We start from the raw sequence: 15021 nt of genomic DNA on the forward strand, positions 1-15021 counted from the left end.
TGCAAAAGGACACTCTGAAATGTGTACCTGGGTTTAGTAAGTGAACGAAGGGCTACAGATAAAATTTCCAAAGAGTCACTCATTGAGATTCACGGGAATCTCCAATCGTGGAGGCCCTTAGTGTATACAGGACAGAGGCCTCCTCCAGAGTGAGTGAGGCTGTGACTACGTGTGCTAGCCTGAAGAGTTCACACCAGAGTCTTTACAACCTGTGATTATGACACATTACATGGCAAAAGAGACCTTAAGGTTATGGATCTTAATGTAGAGAGATTATCCTGGATTCATAGGAAGATTATCCTGGATTATCTGGTTGGACATATCTAATTACATAAATTCTTAAAAGTGGAAAAAGGCAGGAGAGTCAAAGAGATTCAGTGGAAGAAGAAACAGGGTGATTCAAAGGCTGAGAGGGATTCAATCTGCCATTACTGCTTTGAAGCTGGAGGAAGAGGACCACGAGCTGAGGAACGTGGCAGCCTCCAGAAACCGGCAATAGCCCTCAGCTGACAGCCAGCGGGAAATGACAGCCTCAGTCCTACAACTGCAAGAAACTAAATTCTGCCAACAGTCTGAATGAGCAAGGAAACAGATTCTTCCCAAGAGCCTCCAGAAAGGAATGCAGCCTGCAGACACCTTGATTTTAGTCCGCTGAGACCCATGTTGGACTTCTGACCTACAAAGCTGTGAGATAGTACATTTATTTTGTTTTAGGTCACAAAATTCATGGTAATTTATTATGGCAGCAATAGAAAACTAATACAATAAGGACTTTGTGAAAATGTTGCAGTGAGGTAAATTGTGAAACTGTGGTGAGTAAACTGTAGGGGCTTAAAATCTAGAAAATGCTCAGTTGAAGAGTGAAGATTATTAACACATTTATTTAACAAAGGTAACTTGACAACCACACGCCCTGTGATGGGACACGCTGTCCCAGAACGTACCGTTTCGATTGTAATACTTGGAATTAATGATGAAATGTTTTGGTTTAAAACTGTTTGTACTGTAACGGCTTTTATTGCTAACCGCTTGACTCGGCTGCTGTGAAATTGAGCTTTGCTTCCCAGCATAATGTGAACAGGAAGACACTGGGTTCCAGATGGCTGACCCAATAGTTCAAAATTAGAACGAACATCCTGTTACCCTGGGATTTAAAAACCACACCTGTACAAGACTCGGGGTCTCACCCTTCTTTGGGTGAGGCCCCGATCGGTTTGTGCTTTTGTGCTTAATAAACGCCTATCACTAATCTACTTTTGATTTGCACTGGATATGGGTGTTCTGTCTTGGTTCTGATTCCTCCCCTAGGGAAGTTCGCAGGTGTGTGCAAGACCGCAACAGCCCGGTAGAGGGGCTACACTGGTGAACAAAATAGTGATGATAATGAAGAGTAACTTCTGCCCGGTACCCGTCAGCTGCAAGGAACATTCGTTAACATCAGTAACTGATCAGGCGTGGAAATATCCCTTTCCTGGAGATGGACTCTACAGTGTGATCAAAATACTGCTAAAGTTCATCTAGCTTCATTCCTCCCAAATTCTTGTTCCACAGGCAGTCTTTAGGTATTAAGTTAGGCTTTCTAGAGACCTTAAACTTAGGAGGACTGCTTCTGCTCCAGGATTACTTATCACATTGGCCGGGGTGTGGGGGTGGGGGGGTGGAGAGGTGGATGGGGGTGGGGCGGTGGTGGTACTCATGCCCTTTAGTAGTTAAGATTTTGGCCTTTAGTCCCTTTGCAGTCCTGTGTGATGCAGTCACTGTGAATTCATTCTCTGGACCAACTCACCCGGCAGAGCCAATCCAGCGAAGCGCTGGACCTATGGCTCTGACTGTTGACCTTGAAGGAACCCAGTGGGGTGTGGCCTCCATAGACACCTACAGTGATCCTTACCCTGGGGGGCCCTGGGAGGGGACACTCAGGGCTGCACATGATCCCTTCCCCAGAGGGGCAGTCGGGCTGGAAAACAGGCCAGCGGGTAGAGGGTGGGTGGAGGTGGGGGGCAGGGGCCAAACATCCCCCGGCAGCACAAACTGATGAATTATATAAGTCGCTTAACTCGGCCCTACCTCAGTTTCCACACTTGCGCAATGAGGCTATATCACAGGGTTGCTGTGAGGATTAAAGGAGAACATTTATTTAAAGCTTTGACACAACCCCCAGTACACTTACGTCATCCGTAAATGTTTTATATTCAAATCACAGCTGTCATTTACTAGCTGAGTGACCTTTGGGAAGTGAATTCACTTTTCTGCACCCTGGTTTCTTTCTCCATATAAAGGAGACAATAAAGCAGTATCAAACTCAACTGTCCATATGGAATAAATAATTGTATGAATACTAGTGAAGTGCTTCACACAGTGTGTGTCTTTGGTATTTTACGGTTGTGATTTGTTGCTGGTAGGGAAGAGGCCCTCGGCTTCAGGCTGGGCAGGGAGAAGCAAGGACGTTACTTCAGCCTGAGGCTCCCCATTCTCATCAGCTGAGTCCAGGGCCACGGGGGTCTCCAGAGAAAGGTCAGGCTCTAGGTCAGGAACACTGGAACGCCCCACTCCTGTCAATGCTGGGCAAATGGTCAAGGCAGTGGGCTCCAAGGTCAAAATCCTGAAAACGGGCCACAGAGGCCCAGAGAAGGAGGTGTGCGGGAAGGTGTACACATGCGATCCATCTGCGGCGTTGTAGAAGGAGACCTCACCAGTCTCGTAGTCCAGGAAAATCCCCACTTTTTGAGGAGGGTTGGCAATTGTCAGTTTGGTCCGGGGGTCAGTGAGAGCCCGATAGTCATTCCCATCAGACAGCCCCATAGTCCAGAAGCCATTCTCGGGTGTCATTTTAATCCAACGTTTTCTCTCCACGTTCTCCCTGCACACCCCGACGTGCCACTCTTTCCTGTCCCCAACCTCGACCTCCCAGTAGTGTCTCCCTGACGTGAAGCTCTTGCAGCCAAGCACACAGTAATGCCAATCAAATCTCTTGGGGTTGTCTGGCAGATTCTGTCGTTTGTCTGCTCGCTGCAAGCTCCTCTGGTCATCAGAAACAAGCAGGATGGGGTTTGCTGTGTTCGGATCCAATATCACATCCGCTGCAGAAAGTTTGGGGATGGGGTCATGGGTCAGCCATTGTTCCTAGATCTCAGAGCCTCAGCCCTCAAGGCCTGGGTCTGGTTGAAGAAGCCCAAGTCCAGAGCTGGGTGTCCCCAACCTGCCCTAAATGTGACCCCCTTAGCAATACCAAAAGAAAGCCATCAGGGGTCTTAAGTTCAGTGGGAAAGAGGAGGGTGATGAGGGTCAGGGTCTTCTTAACTGACACCTGGAGCTGGCTCTTTCCTTCTGCCTTTTTCCTGTTTCCCTCCCCGAAATGACTCTGCCCACCTGTGCTTCATAGGCACATAGGTTTAAATTTCAATCCTTGCACTACTGCTCATGAACTGAATGTCTTTTCCTTTTCTCTTTTCCCGTAGACTTAAGCTATATAATATCTTTAAGCCTCAACTTTCTTAACTGAAAAATGGGGATAAAAATACTAATCTCTAGGGTAGGAAGACAACACATGTTGTGTATTTGGCTCAGGGCTGGGCATGGAGGAAGTGGCCTGATCTTATAAAAGCTGCCAGGCCTTTTCTGTGCTAAGGGCCATGTTGGGGGCTTCATGTGCTCCCAGACCCACTCTCCATCTTGCTCCACCCTCTTCTGGGCCCCGGGAATCTGTCCTCTATGGACAGTGTCACTGGGTTCTCTTGCCTCTGGTCACCTGCTGGATTTGGCCAAGGGGAGGTACTAGCTGAAGACTGGAAGGAGAAAGAAGAGAGGCACAGCATTTACTCTTCCCCCTTTCTTCCCTGCCAGCTTCAGATGGTGATGCTCTAACAAAAGGATGACTCTTCTCAGGCAGCCCTCTCCTTGAGCTATAGCTTCCTCTGGGCTGCACCCTCTCCCTATCTCTTCAGGTCCAGGGGTGGTGACAGCTCCCCACTGTTGTGAGTCCTGGGGGACGGAATGTTCCTTTGTCGGCTTCCCTTTACTCTCTTTTTTGCCTTTGTAAATAGTTCCTTCTTTAAACCCTCTTCAACCACCCATTTTGAATATACCAGCTCTTGTTTGCTGTTTTTTTGACCAAATACACATTCATGAGCTCATTTAGTCTTTACCTCAACTCTCACATAAATAGGAACTACAATCATCGTCTAAAATTGAGGAGAGTGAAGCTCAAAACATCAAGTGACCTGAGGACACACAGCGGCAGGAGGTGGCATACGGAGCTTGGGAAAGGACAAGATCTCTGAGCATTGCTTTCTCTCCTTGGTCACGTAGCATCCTCGCTCTCCCTGTAGTATTAGTTCGCTCTGCCTGTCCTTCCCCTCAGCTCCACCTCTGATGCCTCTTCCTTCCCATAAAGGTCTACAGAAGCCCAGGAGAGCAATTCTCCCTGGTTCTCTGGGCTCTCAGTGGCAGGGCATGGGAGATGGGCACAGCCTTGAGATCGAGACCTCAAGTCATCTGCCCGGAACTCTCCCAGTCATGGGGACTTGTCCCAGAATCTCAAGACTTGGAGAAGAAAAAGGGAATATGGTCCCTCGGGTTATTGTCCTAGGGGACATAGTGATTCACTCACCAGCTTGGAAGAGGGCCTTCTTCCACTCTGAAAGAAAGGAGACACAATAAGGAAAGGTCATTAATTCTGATCTTTCCCTTACCCTTTCTCCTCAATAAGCCTTTTCTGTGTCCCTTCAGTCTCTTCCAGTATCCAGCTTCCTTCCTCCACAGCTCTGACAGACTAGGCATAAAAGGTCTCAAAAATGGTGGACTTCCTCATCACGCTGGGGCTGCAGGTGACATGGCCAGGCTATAGTAGGCTGCGTGCTTGTGTGCCAGCTGGGTGGGGAGTGGCTGAAAGTGCCCAGATGCTGTATCTGAAGGGCCTCTCTGAGGCTGCAGAAAAGCAGGGGTGGTATTCCTCACAGAAAATGAGCCTCTTGGTTAGATCCGAGTATTCCTACTGGGAATGCCAATGCGTCACACAGCAGGGAAAAGGTTTGAATGCTTATACACATGAGCCAGGAAACTCAGAGGACATCCAGGTCACTCACCAGGATAGGCCTGAGACTTCTTCCCACCTACAAGGGAAGGAAGGCAGACACGTCAACTGAACTCTGTCATTTCCTTTCTCCTCCTTTTGCACCCATCTCTCCTTCTTTTTGACCACCTACCCTTCCTACTTCCTCCCTCTGCCGTTCAACTCTCTCCTCCCCTCTCTTCCTTACAGGGGCGGGAGGGAGGGGGAATGAAGGCCCCTTTCTCCATTAAAAAACCAAACAAAACACTCATGATTCTCTCCTCCTTTCTCCCCAACAACCACTTCCCCCCAATCAGCCTCCCATATTTCTTTTCTTGGGAGAAAGGATCCGGAACATTCCTTCAGCCCAGGGCAGAGTTAGTGGCTGAGGAAACTGGCTGGAAAATACTCAGGCAGAGACAGTCTTGGATGAGAATTTGGAGAAAATGTCAGAGCCACTCACGAGCCATGTACTGGATCTTTCTCCACTCTGCAATGGAAGAAGGTGATGAGTCATTAAGAGGCCCAGCGGGGGATAGGAAGATGAGCTTGGGTCCCTGGGGGCATCAGAACTTACTGAGTTCATACTCGAGTGTCTCTGGAAAAGAAGCAGAAAAAAAAAAAAGTACTGTTATGGGGATGGAAGGAGGAGGACCTCTAGAATATAAACCTTAAAAATGACCTAGTGCCGGGTTGGGTGCACAGGATGGGGATGCAGAGAGGTAGTCCGGCTCCCTCCTGTAGGCACAGGCCTTAGATTCCCTCTCGCGGTCAGATACCTTTTATTCTTTGTTCCTGCTCTTTTTCTGCCCGTGCTGTTTCTTTTTCCTCTTCTGCTCTCTCTTTCTCCATGAATAGAGCCTCCTTTTCTTTCCTCTGTAGCCACAGGAAGTAACCAGCCCCTGCGAGGAGCAGCAGACAGACAGGCAGCGTCCCCGCGAAGACAGCGATCCAGAGCTGGGCCCTTCTGAAGAAGGGATCTGCAATGGGATACAGTCTCAGCCTCTCACCCTCAGGACAGGGTTCGTGGAGTTTATCTCCTGCCGTCAAATGATCTTTCTCTTCCTAAGTTCTCAGAGAACTTTAGGGAAGACTGCAGTAAACCCTAGTAAGGGTTTGTAGTTATAGCAATAGCAAATACCATTACTTGTCTCGAAAGGTCTGCCTCTCACATGTAAATGTGATACTTGAGCGTCGCAATCAAGTTTTTTCTAATTAAAATTTACAATAGGTTATATTCACTTGGTTCAAATATCAAATTAAAAAAACATAAAACATCACCCAAGTCTCCTTTTCACTTCCTCTGCCCGCCTCCTTTAATTAGACTCATTTAATCAGCCTAGTATGGTGACTAAGAATGTGCACTTGGGAGCTGGGGGGGCCTGGGTTCAAATTCTGATTCCTCCACCTGACTAGCAGTGTGACCTTGGACTAATTAGTTAACCATTCTATTCCAGGTGTCCTCATCTGTAAAATGGGGGTGATAATAAAATTAATAATAATAATAATAGAATAATAAAACCTAACTCATAAGGTTAAAGCATTAAATTAATGTTTATAATGCATTATAAACACATGAGTGCTATGCAAGAGTATATTAAATTTAAAAATATAAATGTATTCTTATTTTTTCTTGTTTACTCCAAAGATAACATTCTGTATAAACTGCTCTGTGTCTTGCTTGTTCTGTTCACATTGTATCTTGCAAATCTTTCCATATTAGTACAGGCAGAATGCCTGTGTTTCCTTTCAGAGCTGGGCAATATTCCATTGCATAAAAATTCCCCATTAATGGATATTTGCATAGTCGCTAACTTGTTGCTCTTATAGTTAATGCCATAAGAAATAACTTTTTACATGGGTAGTTTTCTACACATGCAAGCATATCTGTCAGATAAATTCCTAGAAATGGGATTTTGGATCAATAAGTAGGTAGTTTGGATATATATTGCTATATTGCCCCCAATAGCAATTGTGCCAATTCATACCAAAAATATATCAAATTATGTATACCAAAAAATGTCTAAGAGTGACTGTCTCCCCACAATCCTACCATCAGAATGTTTTATCAACCAGCACTGTTTTGTTTTGTTTTATCTTGTTGCCAGTCTCACAAGTGGAAAATGTTTTAATATACATTTCTCTATTGAGTGAGGTTGGACACTTTCATATGTCATTCCTTTTCTGTGAATGAATAATTCATATCCTTTGCTTTTTTTCTACTGGTTTGTTTCATATTTTAAGGAGATTAGTGCTTTCTCTAAATTATGAGTTGTACATATTCCCCCGTCCTCATTTTGTCATTTGTCTTTGCTTAAGGATTTGATCTTTACCACTTCTCCCCCAATTCCCATTGCCTGTCACAGTTTCTGGCACATAGAAAATGCTCAGTAAATACTTGTGACATTATAACAGGGAAAAGAAAACATCCCCGGAGCAAGAAGACACCTCTGGAACCCTGCTCAGTGCCTCGTTTTCACTGCAAACTCAGCACAGAGAATCACACGTCCTCCTTCTTTCTTTTCTTTTTTTCCTTTTTAAAATTCATTTTTATTTCATTTTATTTATTTTTATACTTTTCTCTTTTTAATATGGCTATGCTACATTTCAATTGGTTAATGTTTAAATTGTCATTTTTTAAAGTTTTCTACAGATTAAATTTTACATATGCCTCTTTTAAGGTGCATTTAATGGAATTTTAAAAATTGAAGTATAATTGACTTATAATATTATATTAGTTCCAGGTGTTCACATCTTTCTTCTTCCAATAGCCACAGCTCAGTATACCTGAGGCTAAGCAGTGTACTGACCTGCAATGGAAATCTGGGCTGTCTTTTCCTGGTTGAGGAGGGGATTTCTGATGATACAGGACACCCCTTCTCCAGAGCTGCTTTTCACCGTTAGAGATGATGTGACTGCATACAGGCCCGCTCCATCTGTAGCTGGAGGTGTTTCCACAGCTGGCATGTTCTGGCCCTTGGCATCTCTCCACTGTATTTGGGGCTGGGGATACCAGCTGGTGGATGTGCACCCCAGGTGGATCCCTCCATCCTCATGGCCCTTCATTTCAATGTGAAGATCTGAACCCAGAGCTGTGGAAGGGACAAATGAGCCTCAATTCTTGGGAGCCTCCAGTATCAGTGAGGGTCTCAGCGGGAACTGTATGGCGCATCCACGTTAGATAATTAAAGTAGGGTTTCATTAAGAAGCTGTTTACAAAAGGGTGGTCATTAGTGAGGAGAAAACTATATGGGGCAGAGCAATAGCCCAGGGCCAGGAAAAACAGAGCTGTTACCACCCACCCCTAAACCCAAAGGGAGGTGGAGAGGAAGCCGTTTTGAAGACCTAAAAGGAGAGAGTCGTTTTGAAGACCTAAAAGGAGAGAGTCACGTAGAGAGGACTTTCATAAGAGGAGCTGTGATCTTTGGGAAGAGTACGCAGCCAGCTAAAGGTGGCCCTGCAGGGAGAAAGCCAGGGGCATAAGTACCCGGACTTCTCTCCTCCTCCCCTCCTCTATCTTCAGCTATGGCTCCCCATTGACCAAACTCAGCCAGAAGTCACAGTGCAAGGGAATGCTCTGAGAAAGAGAAATGCAACCTTTGACATTGGACATGGGCCTGGTCTTGGTGTTCTCCTGGGGAACACAAGCCATTTCATGGAACGTCAGCATCAAAGGGCCCTTTGTCACTGTGACGGGTCAAGACAAAAACAAGGCCAACAACAATCATGTCTGAACATAGAGAAAAACACGAACGCTGTCCAAAACACAACGAAGACCAAACATCCTCCTGTCCTGGCCGTGAGTGACGATGCTCCTTTACCAGTCCCAGCTTTAGCTTCAGTCTAGTCTTCCTCCTGGGTAAGATTTATGAAGATACCCACCCACAGAATTACACTCCCCTCCTCCCTGACAGCATCCAATCCAGAGCAAAGCCTACTTCCATAAACGCTGCCCCAAATCCCCTAACAGAAGCCCAAAGTCTGTACCAAGTCTCCTCTAACAGTCTCTTCCTGAGACCCCCAGTTCCCACGTGGCATGGACTCCCCCTCCTGCAACAAGGATTAAAGTCAACTGGTACAACTGCAGGGGTGTTCCTGGGAACTCGGGTTGGAGAACAGTTGCTGTACAGACGCTGTCCCTACAGGTCAGCCTCCCAGGGCTCACAGCAGGGTGTACCTGGTGGGGCGCCAGAAGTCACAGGGAATGCAGCTGAACCCAAACCACTGCGCACCATCTCTGAGGAGATGTTTTCTTATCCTTCTCATCCCCGACCTTCCACTTTCCAGCTTAGACCCTGGCCACCAGCAGGAGGGAGTTCTCTACTTGATATGATAGGGTACAGGAGGGAGTCTTCCTGGAGGAAGACCTGCATCTTTCCCGAGGGCCTCAGATAAACAAAGTTGGAAGGCAGCGGAGGCAGTACCTGGTGATCAACCAGGAGCTCTGCGAGGTGGATTTGGAGAATGAGCTCTGTGTCTGCCCCCAGGCCTCACAGAGGAATGAGCTCAGAACAAAACCCGGAGGCTCACCTGCAACTTTCAGCTCCACCAAGGCTTTTTCGTAGAAGTTGCCATCTTGGAAATAACACAGGTAGTTTCCACTGTCAGAGGCTCTGACGCTGTGAATTTGGAGAGCAGCCTTCCCTGCAGTGATGCCATCTCTTAAAATCTCAGTTCTCCCTCGATACTCTGCTGTCTGTCTGTCTTCTACTTCCTTGCCTTGTGCATACATGAAAACTACCTGCCTGAGGCTGGATCTCACCCACGTCAGTTCCATGTTCTCTGCGCTCATCTTCGGGAACAGGTGGCAGGGCAGCTCAGCGTCTTCACCCACCATGGCCAGGATGGGCCCAGGGGGTCCAATCACAGCAAACTGAGCTGGTCAGCAAAAGGGGGAAACTCCATGAGAGGGAGTTGGGCCCATGATGGTAAGGGGGTGTCTCAGGCAGAAAAACCTAGAGAGGAACAGGATCCTGACAGAAGGACATTTGTCTTAATGGCATGTGTACTTTCAGTTTGTGATGGGACTTCCAGGAATGAACAGTCAAAGGTTCTGACTGGGCACTAACAGGTAATTGTCTGCTTCCGATACATAAAAGCAGCATCGTTCCCTACCTGAGCAAGAGGTGAGCAGCTGGACCAAGATGATGCAGACAAGGAGGTGGGGCAGACGGAAGTCTAGGGACGGCGCCATTTTCATCTGTGCTGCAAATAGAGAGAGTCAAGGAGTCAGGCAGAAATACGGCCTGGAAGAAGATGGATAATTCTGCGTGGAATTCTGAGGTTTCCACGCAGAATTCTTCACCTCAACAGGGCCAACTCAGGGCGAAACACAGTATCGCTAGGGTGATGACCCAAGATCTTCCTCTGCCAAAACGTCTGCTTGGGAGTTTCTTCACCTTTGCGTTCCAATATGGAAAATCTCCCATAAAAGTATGTATGTTAAGTGTACAGACAGTAACCCTAACCCATCAGGAAATCCTTGGCTCTGCGGTCTGAACATGTTCAGAATCTTTACCCGTGCCTGCACTTCCCCAGCTACGCCAGGTCCAAGCCTCCACCGTCACACTCTGATTAATACTGGACCTTCCTCTCTGGGTCCCCTGATTCTGCTTGTATCCCCTACAGTCTCAACACAACATCCAGAACATTCCTTGAGTCACATCCTGTCACTCCTCTGCTCAGCACTTTCCAGTGGCTCCCATTTCACTCAGAGCAGCTGCTGAAGTCCTTCCAGTGGCTGGCATGGTCCTCCAGGACCTGCACTCCTCATTTCATCTCCCGTACTCTCCCTGTCTCTGCTCCGGCCACACTGCCCTTCCTGCCGCTCCTTGACCAGGACATGACAGAGGACCTTGACCTCAACTCTTCCCTCTACCTGGAACCCTCTTCCCTGCATATTCACAAGCTCACTCTCTTGCCTCCTTCAAATCTTTCCTTTAAAGTCAGTTCCTCTATGGGACCTTCTCTGACCACAGAATTATGGCAAACTGCTCCCACCCCCCTGAATCTGCTCTCTTTTTCCCATTGAATTTTCACCACTGAACATTTCATACATTTATCGTGTGTCTCCACCTGCTAGAATGTAAGCTCCACAAAACAATGATATTGGTCTGTTTTGTTTCCTGACGTGTAAGAAGCCTGTAGCATGGTGGTGGTTCACATGGAAACCTCAGTAAATATTTGTTGAATGAGTGAATGGATGAGGAGTTACATATTAAACCATCAATACTCACTAGCATTTTAGTTCACTTTAGATGATCAGATTAGTTGGTGGTCATCCAACTGATGGATGGAGAGGAGGGGAGGCGGAGAATTTATGAGGATAAGTGTTTTTCTCCATAATGACAGTGCTCTTTTGGTCTGGCTTAGAGAGCAGAGCTTGGCCTCTTGTGGTCCCGCTGGGCCTTGCCTATATTAATGTGTTTGTTCCTATTTTTCAATAAAGTGGTTTCAAGGAGCAAGCCTGTCCTGGACATGCAAGTGTTGCAACTTGATGTTCCTTAACGCACTCTTTTCACAATTGTTCTGGGAATTCCCTGGCGGTCCGGTGGTTAGTACTCTGCGCTTTCACTGCTGGGTTCGATCCCTGGTTGGGGAGCTAATCCCATGCGTGGCCCCCCAAAAATTGTTCTTTGGGGGAGAAACACCTGTTCTTTGGGGGAGAAACATTTCTGGAAAGGAAGTGATTCCTTTCCTTTCTTCCCTTTCCTCATGTGTTCACCAACGCTCCTCGGCAGATGGCCTGCCTCTGGGCTCACCAGCAATGGATAATTTTCCTACCTTGGTCTTTGCACTGCTAGAGAAGCGCCTTTTAGGGGCGGAGATGTATGTGCACTTGCACAGAAGGGGCAAATACGTCAACCGAGAAGCACACAGCAGCCCAACAGCTCAGACCTCTATGCAGTGCTGGCGTTCTTCCAGCTCAGAGGCAGGGCCCCGCAACTCCCCAGTCCCAGACCAATGCTTCCAAATGTATCTTGGCTCAGAAAAGCACCTTTACCTCCTTTTAGGCATGGTCTGTGGGATCACTGTGAACTTTTGTGTTAAGGGAAGTGTGTGGCCCTTGCCAACTAGCCAGGCTTGATTCTAGCTGGAGTTCTAACTCGGCTTCCATCCCAGCCACCCCAGAGTTGGCTGCGTCCCTAAATAGTAGAGACCCTGAGAGTCGGCCTAGGTGGATTACTCCAAGACAGGACTGAGAACTCGAGAAGTAGCCCCCTCCCTTCTCCCATCATGTATTCTTTCCTTCCCTGAAAACGTCAGATGGAATGGTATGCCAACAAATGACTCAGGGTGCCCGTCTGCGGAGCAACACTGCCGTCTCCTCTAGGACCCAACCCATGGCCATCACCAAGTTCAAATCACTCTTCCATCAGACTCTGGTCAAGATCCTGGCAGATTCCCTGGGTCACCCAGAGGCTGAACCTACCACTTCTTTTTTTTAATTTTGGCCAAGCTGCACAGTTTACAGAATCTCAGTTCCCCGACCAGGGACTGAATCCAGGCCACGGCAGTGAAAGTGCCCAAACCTAACCACTGGACCGCCAGGGAACTCCTATGAACCTACCACTTCTTAATCCCAAGGCAAGTGAATGGGAGAGTTAGGAATAAGACCAGGTCTCACCCGTGTGTTTTCATTCATTCAACAAACGTTTATTGAGCACTCACTGTGTGCCAGGCCCACTACAGGTTAGGTGTTGGAAATAAAAAGGGTGTGGGAAGTAAGTCATGGCACTATGATTCACGACCTTTGTGATCTCAATCATGTGACAAAACCTATCTGAACTTCAGTTACTCATAAAACATTGTGAAATAGGAACTTTAGAACGTACATAATTGGCTCAGCAATTTCACTTCCAGATATCTGGTCCAGCAAAGCACTTGCATGGGTGCAGAGAGACTTATGTGTAAGGATGACACTGAAGCATTATTTTTAAAAGGAAAAAAAAAAAAAAGATAAACAACCTAACCAGCCACTCTAACCACTAACAGGAGACTGGTTAGTTAAATAAAGGCTCATCTGTATGAGGGAATTCGATATGGCAGTTAAGAGTGATTTACAGTCACTAACTCAGATAATCAAGATATATTAAACAAAAAGAACACTGCAGAAAAATACTAATGATCCTATTAAAAAATAACAACAAAGCTATAAATTTGTATATACATTTTTATGGGATCGCCTTAAAAGAGTTCTGAAGGGCTACATGTTAAAATGAAAATCAGAGATTGAGTGAGAGACACTTGTCCTTTGCCCCCTATACTTTGAAAATTGTTTGGATGTTTTCAATTTTAAAAGTTTTCACGTTTTACTTAACAATTAAAAATTGTTACAAATAATTATTGTGACTGTAACATATTAGTTGTTCAGAAAATACCGACTCCTGTAAATCAACTGTATGTCAATAAATAAATAAATAAAAATAAAATACCAACTCTTCACACCAATCCCCCCAAAACAAACCAGCATGAGGCCCGCATTCATAGTATCTGCTGTCGTGATACCTGCACCGGGAACTGCCTTTGAGAACAAGGCCCGCAGAGGCGGGTGGGCGGGTGGAAGAGGAGCCGACAGCAGAAATCTGTGCTGCTGGGAATTCCCTGGAGGCTGCCTGAAACCCGGACAACTCTCGGACAAAAGACCGCCTTTCACCATATCCTCTGCTCTTCAAAACTACTCCCTAAGCTGCTAGAGAGAGGACAGTATTATTATTCTATAGGTAACAATTTCAGTGCTGTCCTCAGAGTGAGGAATATATTTTCACTAATTTTTTTAGGATATTTATTGGGTTTTGTTCCTGATTATAGACAACTTCAAAATGGAGAAAAATATGAAGGAATAAAATTTAAATAATCTGTGATGGTAATCATATACTTTGCTTCATGGGAATATAACTATTTCTGGAAGTATTTTGGCCATAGATATATACTAAATGCCTGAAAATTGTCAAAATTATAATTTGACCCAGAAATTCCACTTGTAGAAATTACTGCTAAAAAAAAAAAATCAGGTATTAACACAAACATTCATGTTTAAAGCGGTTCATCATAAGTAAGATCTACAACTGCAAAATGTAGATACAATTTAAATGTCCAAATTCGATCCAGTTTTGTTACGATTAGAAATAAAAACTCTTTATTAAAAATATGATTCCTAATGACTATATGAAAATCCCTTTTATGATTGGACAGTGTGTTTGTATCCATTCTCCAACTCTTGTATATGTAGCTTGGTTCAGATTTTCGTAATTGCAAATAATTCTGTAATGCACAGCTTTACATATAAATCTTTAAGGCACATCTCTTTTTAAAATCTCTTAGAACAGATTCCTAGAGATGACTGAGAGAGATAAGAGTCCTTTGCTCCTTTCTGACCACAGTAAGCTCCTAAGAACATGCAGTTGTCGAGTTTTTTCATTCACATTGTCTCCTTCCCTTACATTTTCCAATTCAGGTCTTTAGCCTTTGCATTGTCCTGTTGCCTCCACCCCCTCATCCTCACACACAGGCACCAATCCCTTTCTCTGGATGAGGGCCTCCCTGGAGGCCCACTCTCAGCTCTTCAGTCTCTCTCCCTCTAGGGCTCGTGGCCCTGGCTTTTACCCATTTTCCCACACTTACCTCTTGGCTATCCAATCTGAAAATCACAGCCCTCAGAATAAAGGTAATCAATAGAGGCTCTGTTACCTGGAAGAAAGGAAAAAGAAATATGCCTGCTCACTATGAAAAGCAGTAACAGGGTCATTCTGTGGAAGAATTAGTTTTTGGATTGGCTCAGAGGGGTGTTTCTCATCAGTTGCTGGGCAGAAACCAGTGAGGAAGTTTAAAATGAAAACTGAAACTGTATTGGATTGTACACGGTGAAGAAAAATTCCAGCCTAATTCTCACACTGTGTCACTCTGTGTTTTCCTAATTGAACCACTTATGTATATGTATGTGTATAATCAGTCTTTCATTATATATACCT

The 15021-nt window shown here is 45.7% G+C and overlaps 1 protein-coding gene across 3 annotated transcripts; it reads right to left on the reverse strand.

The window, feature by feature from the left end:
* Nucleotides 1-2111: 2111 nt before the first annotated feature.
* Nucleotides 2112-14800, reverse strand: BTN3A3 (butyrophilin subfamily 3 member A3). Of its 3 annotated transcripts, none has more exons than XM_060308186.1 (10): nucleotides 14675-14800; nucleotides 10166-10255; nucleotides 9581-9928; nucleotides 7861-8142; nucleotides 5830-6030; nucleotides 5628-5648; nucleotides 5514-5540; nucleotides 5085-5111; nucleotides 4610-4636; nucleotides 2112-3080 (listed from the first exon to the last, which is right to left on the reverse strand). In XM_060308186.1, exons 2-10 carry the CDS (start codon nucleotides 10248-10250, stop codon nucleotides 2377-2379), a joined length of 1722 nt encoding a protein of 573 aa, XP_060164169.1. In that variant the 5' UTR covers nucleotides 10251-10255; nucleotides 14675-14800; the 3' UTR covers nucleotides 2112-2376. The 3 variants fall into 3 exon arrangements, with proteins under 3 accessions (XP_060164169.1, XP_060164170.1, XP_069902870.1); XM_060308187.1 differs by having other exon boundaries at nucleotides 10166-10250; nucleotides 14675-14794; XM_070046769.1 differs by lacking the exon at nucleotides 9581-9928.
* Nucleotides 14801-15021: the final 221 nt, after the last annotated feature.

This window comes from Globicephala melas, chromosome 11 (assembly GCF_963455315.2).
Source record: "Globicephala melas chromosome 11, mGloMel1.2, whole genome shotgun sequence".
NCBI classification, from domain to species: Eukaryota; Metazoa; Chordata; class Mammalia; order Artiodactyla; family Delphinidae; genus Globicephala; species Globicephala melas.

Bases quoted from the DNA above. Each gene is read 5' to 3' on its own strand.
- BTN3A3 (XM_060308186.1), bottom strand. From the start codon at position 10,250: ATGAAAATGGCGCCGTCCCTAGACTTCCGTCTGCCCCACCTCCTTGTC. The intron at 9,929-10,165 runs GTAGGGAACGAT...TTTGCTGACCAG, and splicing joins GCTGCTCACCTCTTGCTCAG to CTCAGTTTGCTGTGATTGGA. The intron at 5,112-5,513 runs GTGAGTGGCTCT...CTTCCCTTGTAG, and splicing joins AAAGATCCAGTACATGGCTC to GTGGGAAGAAGTCTCAGGCC.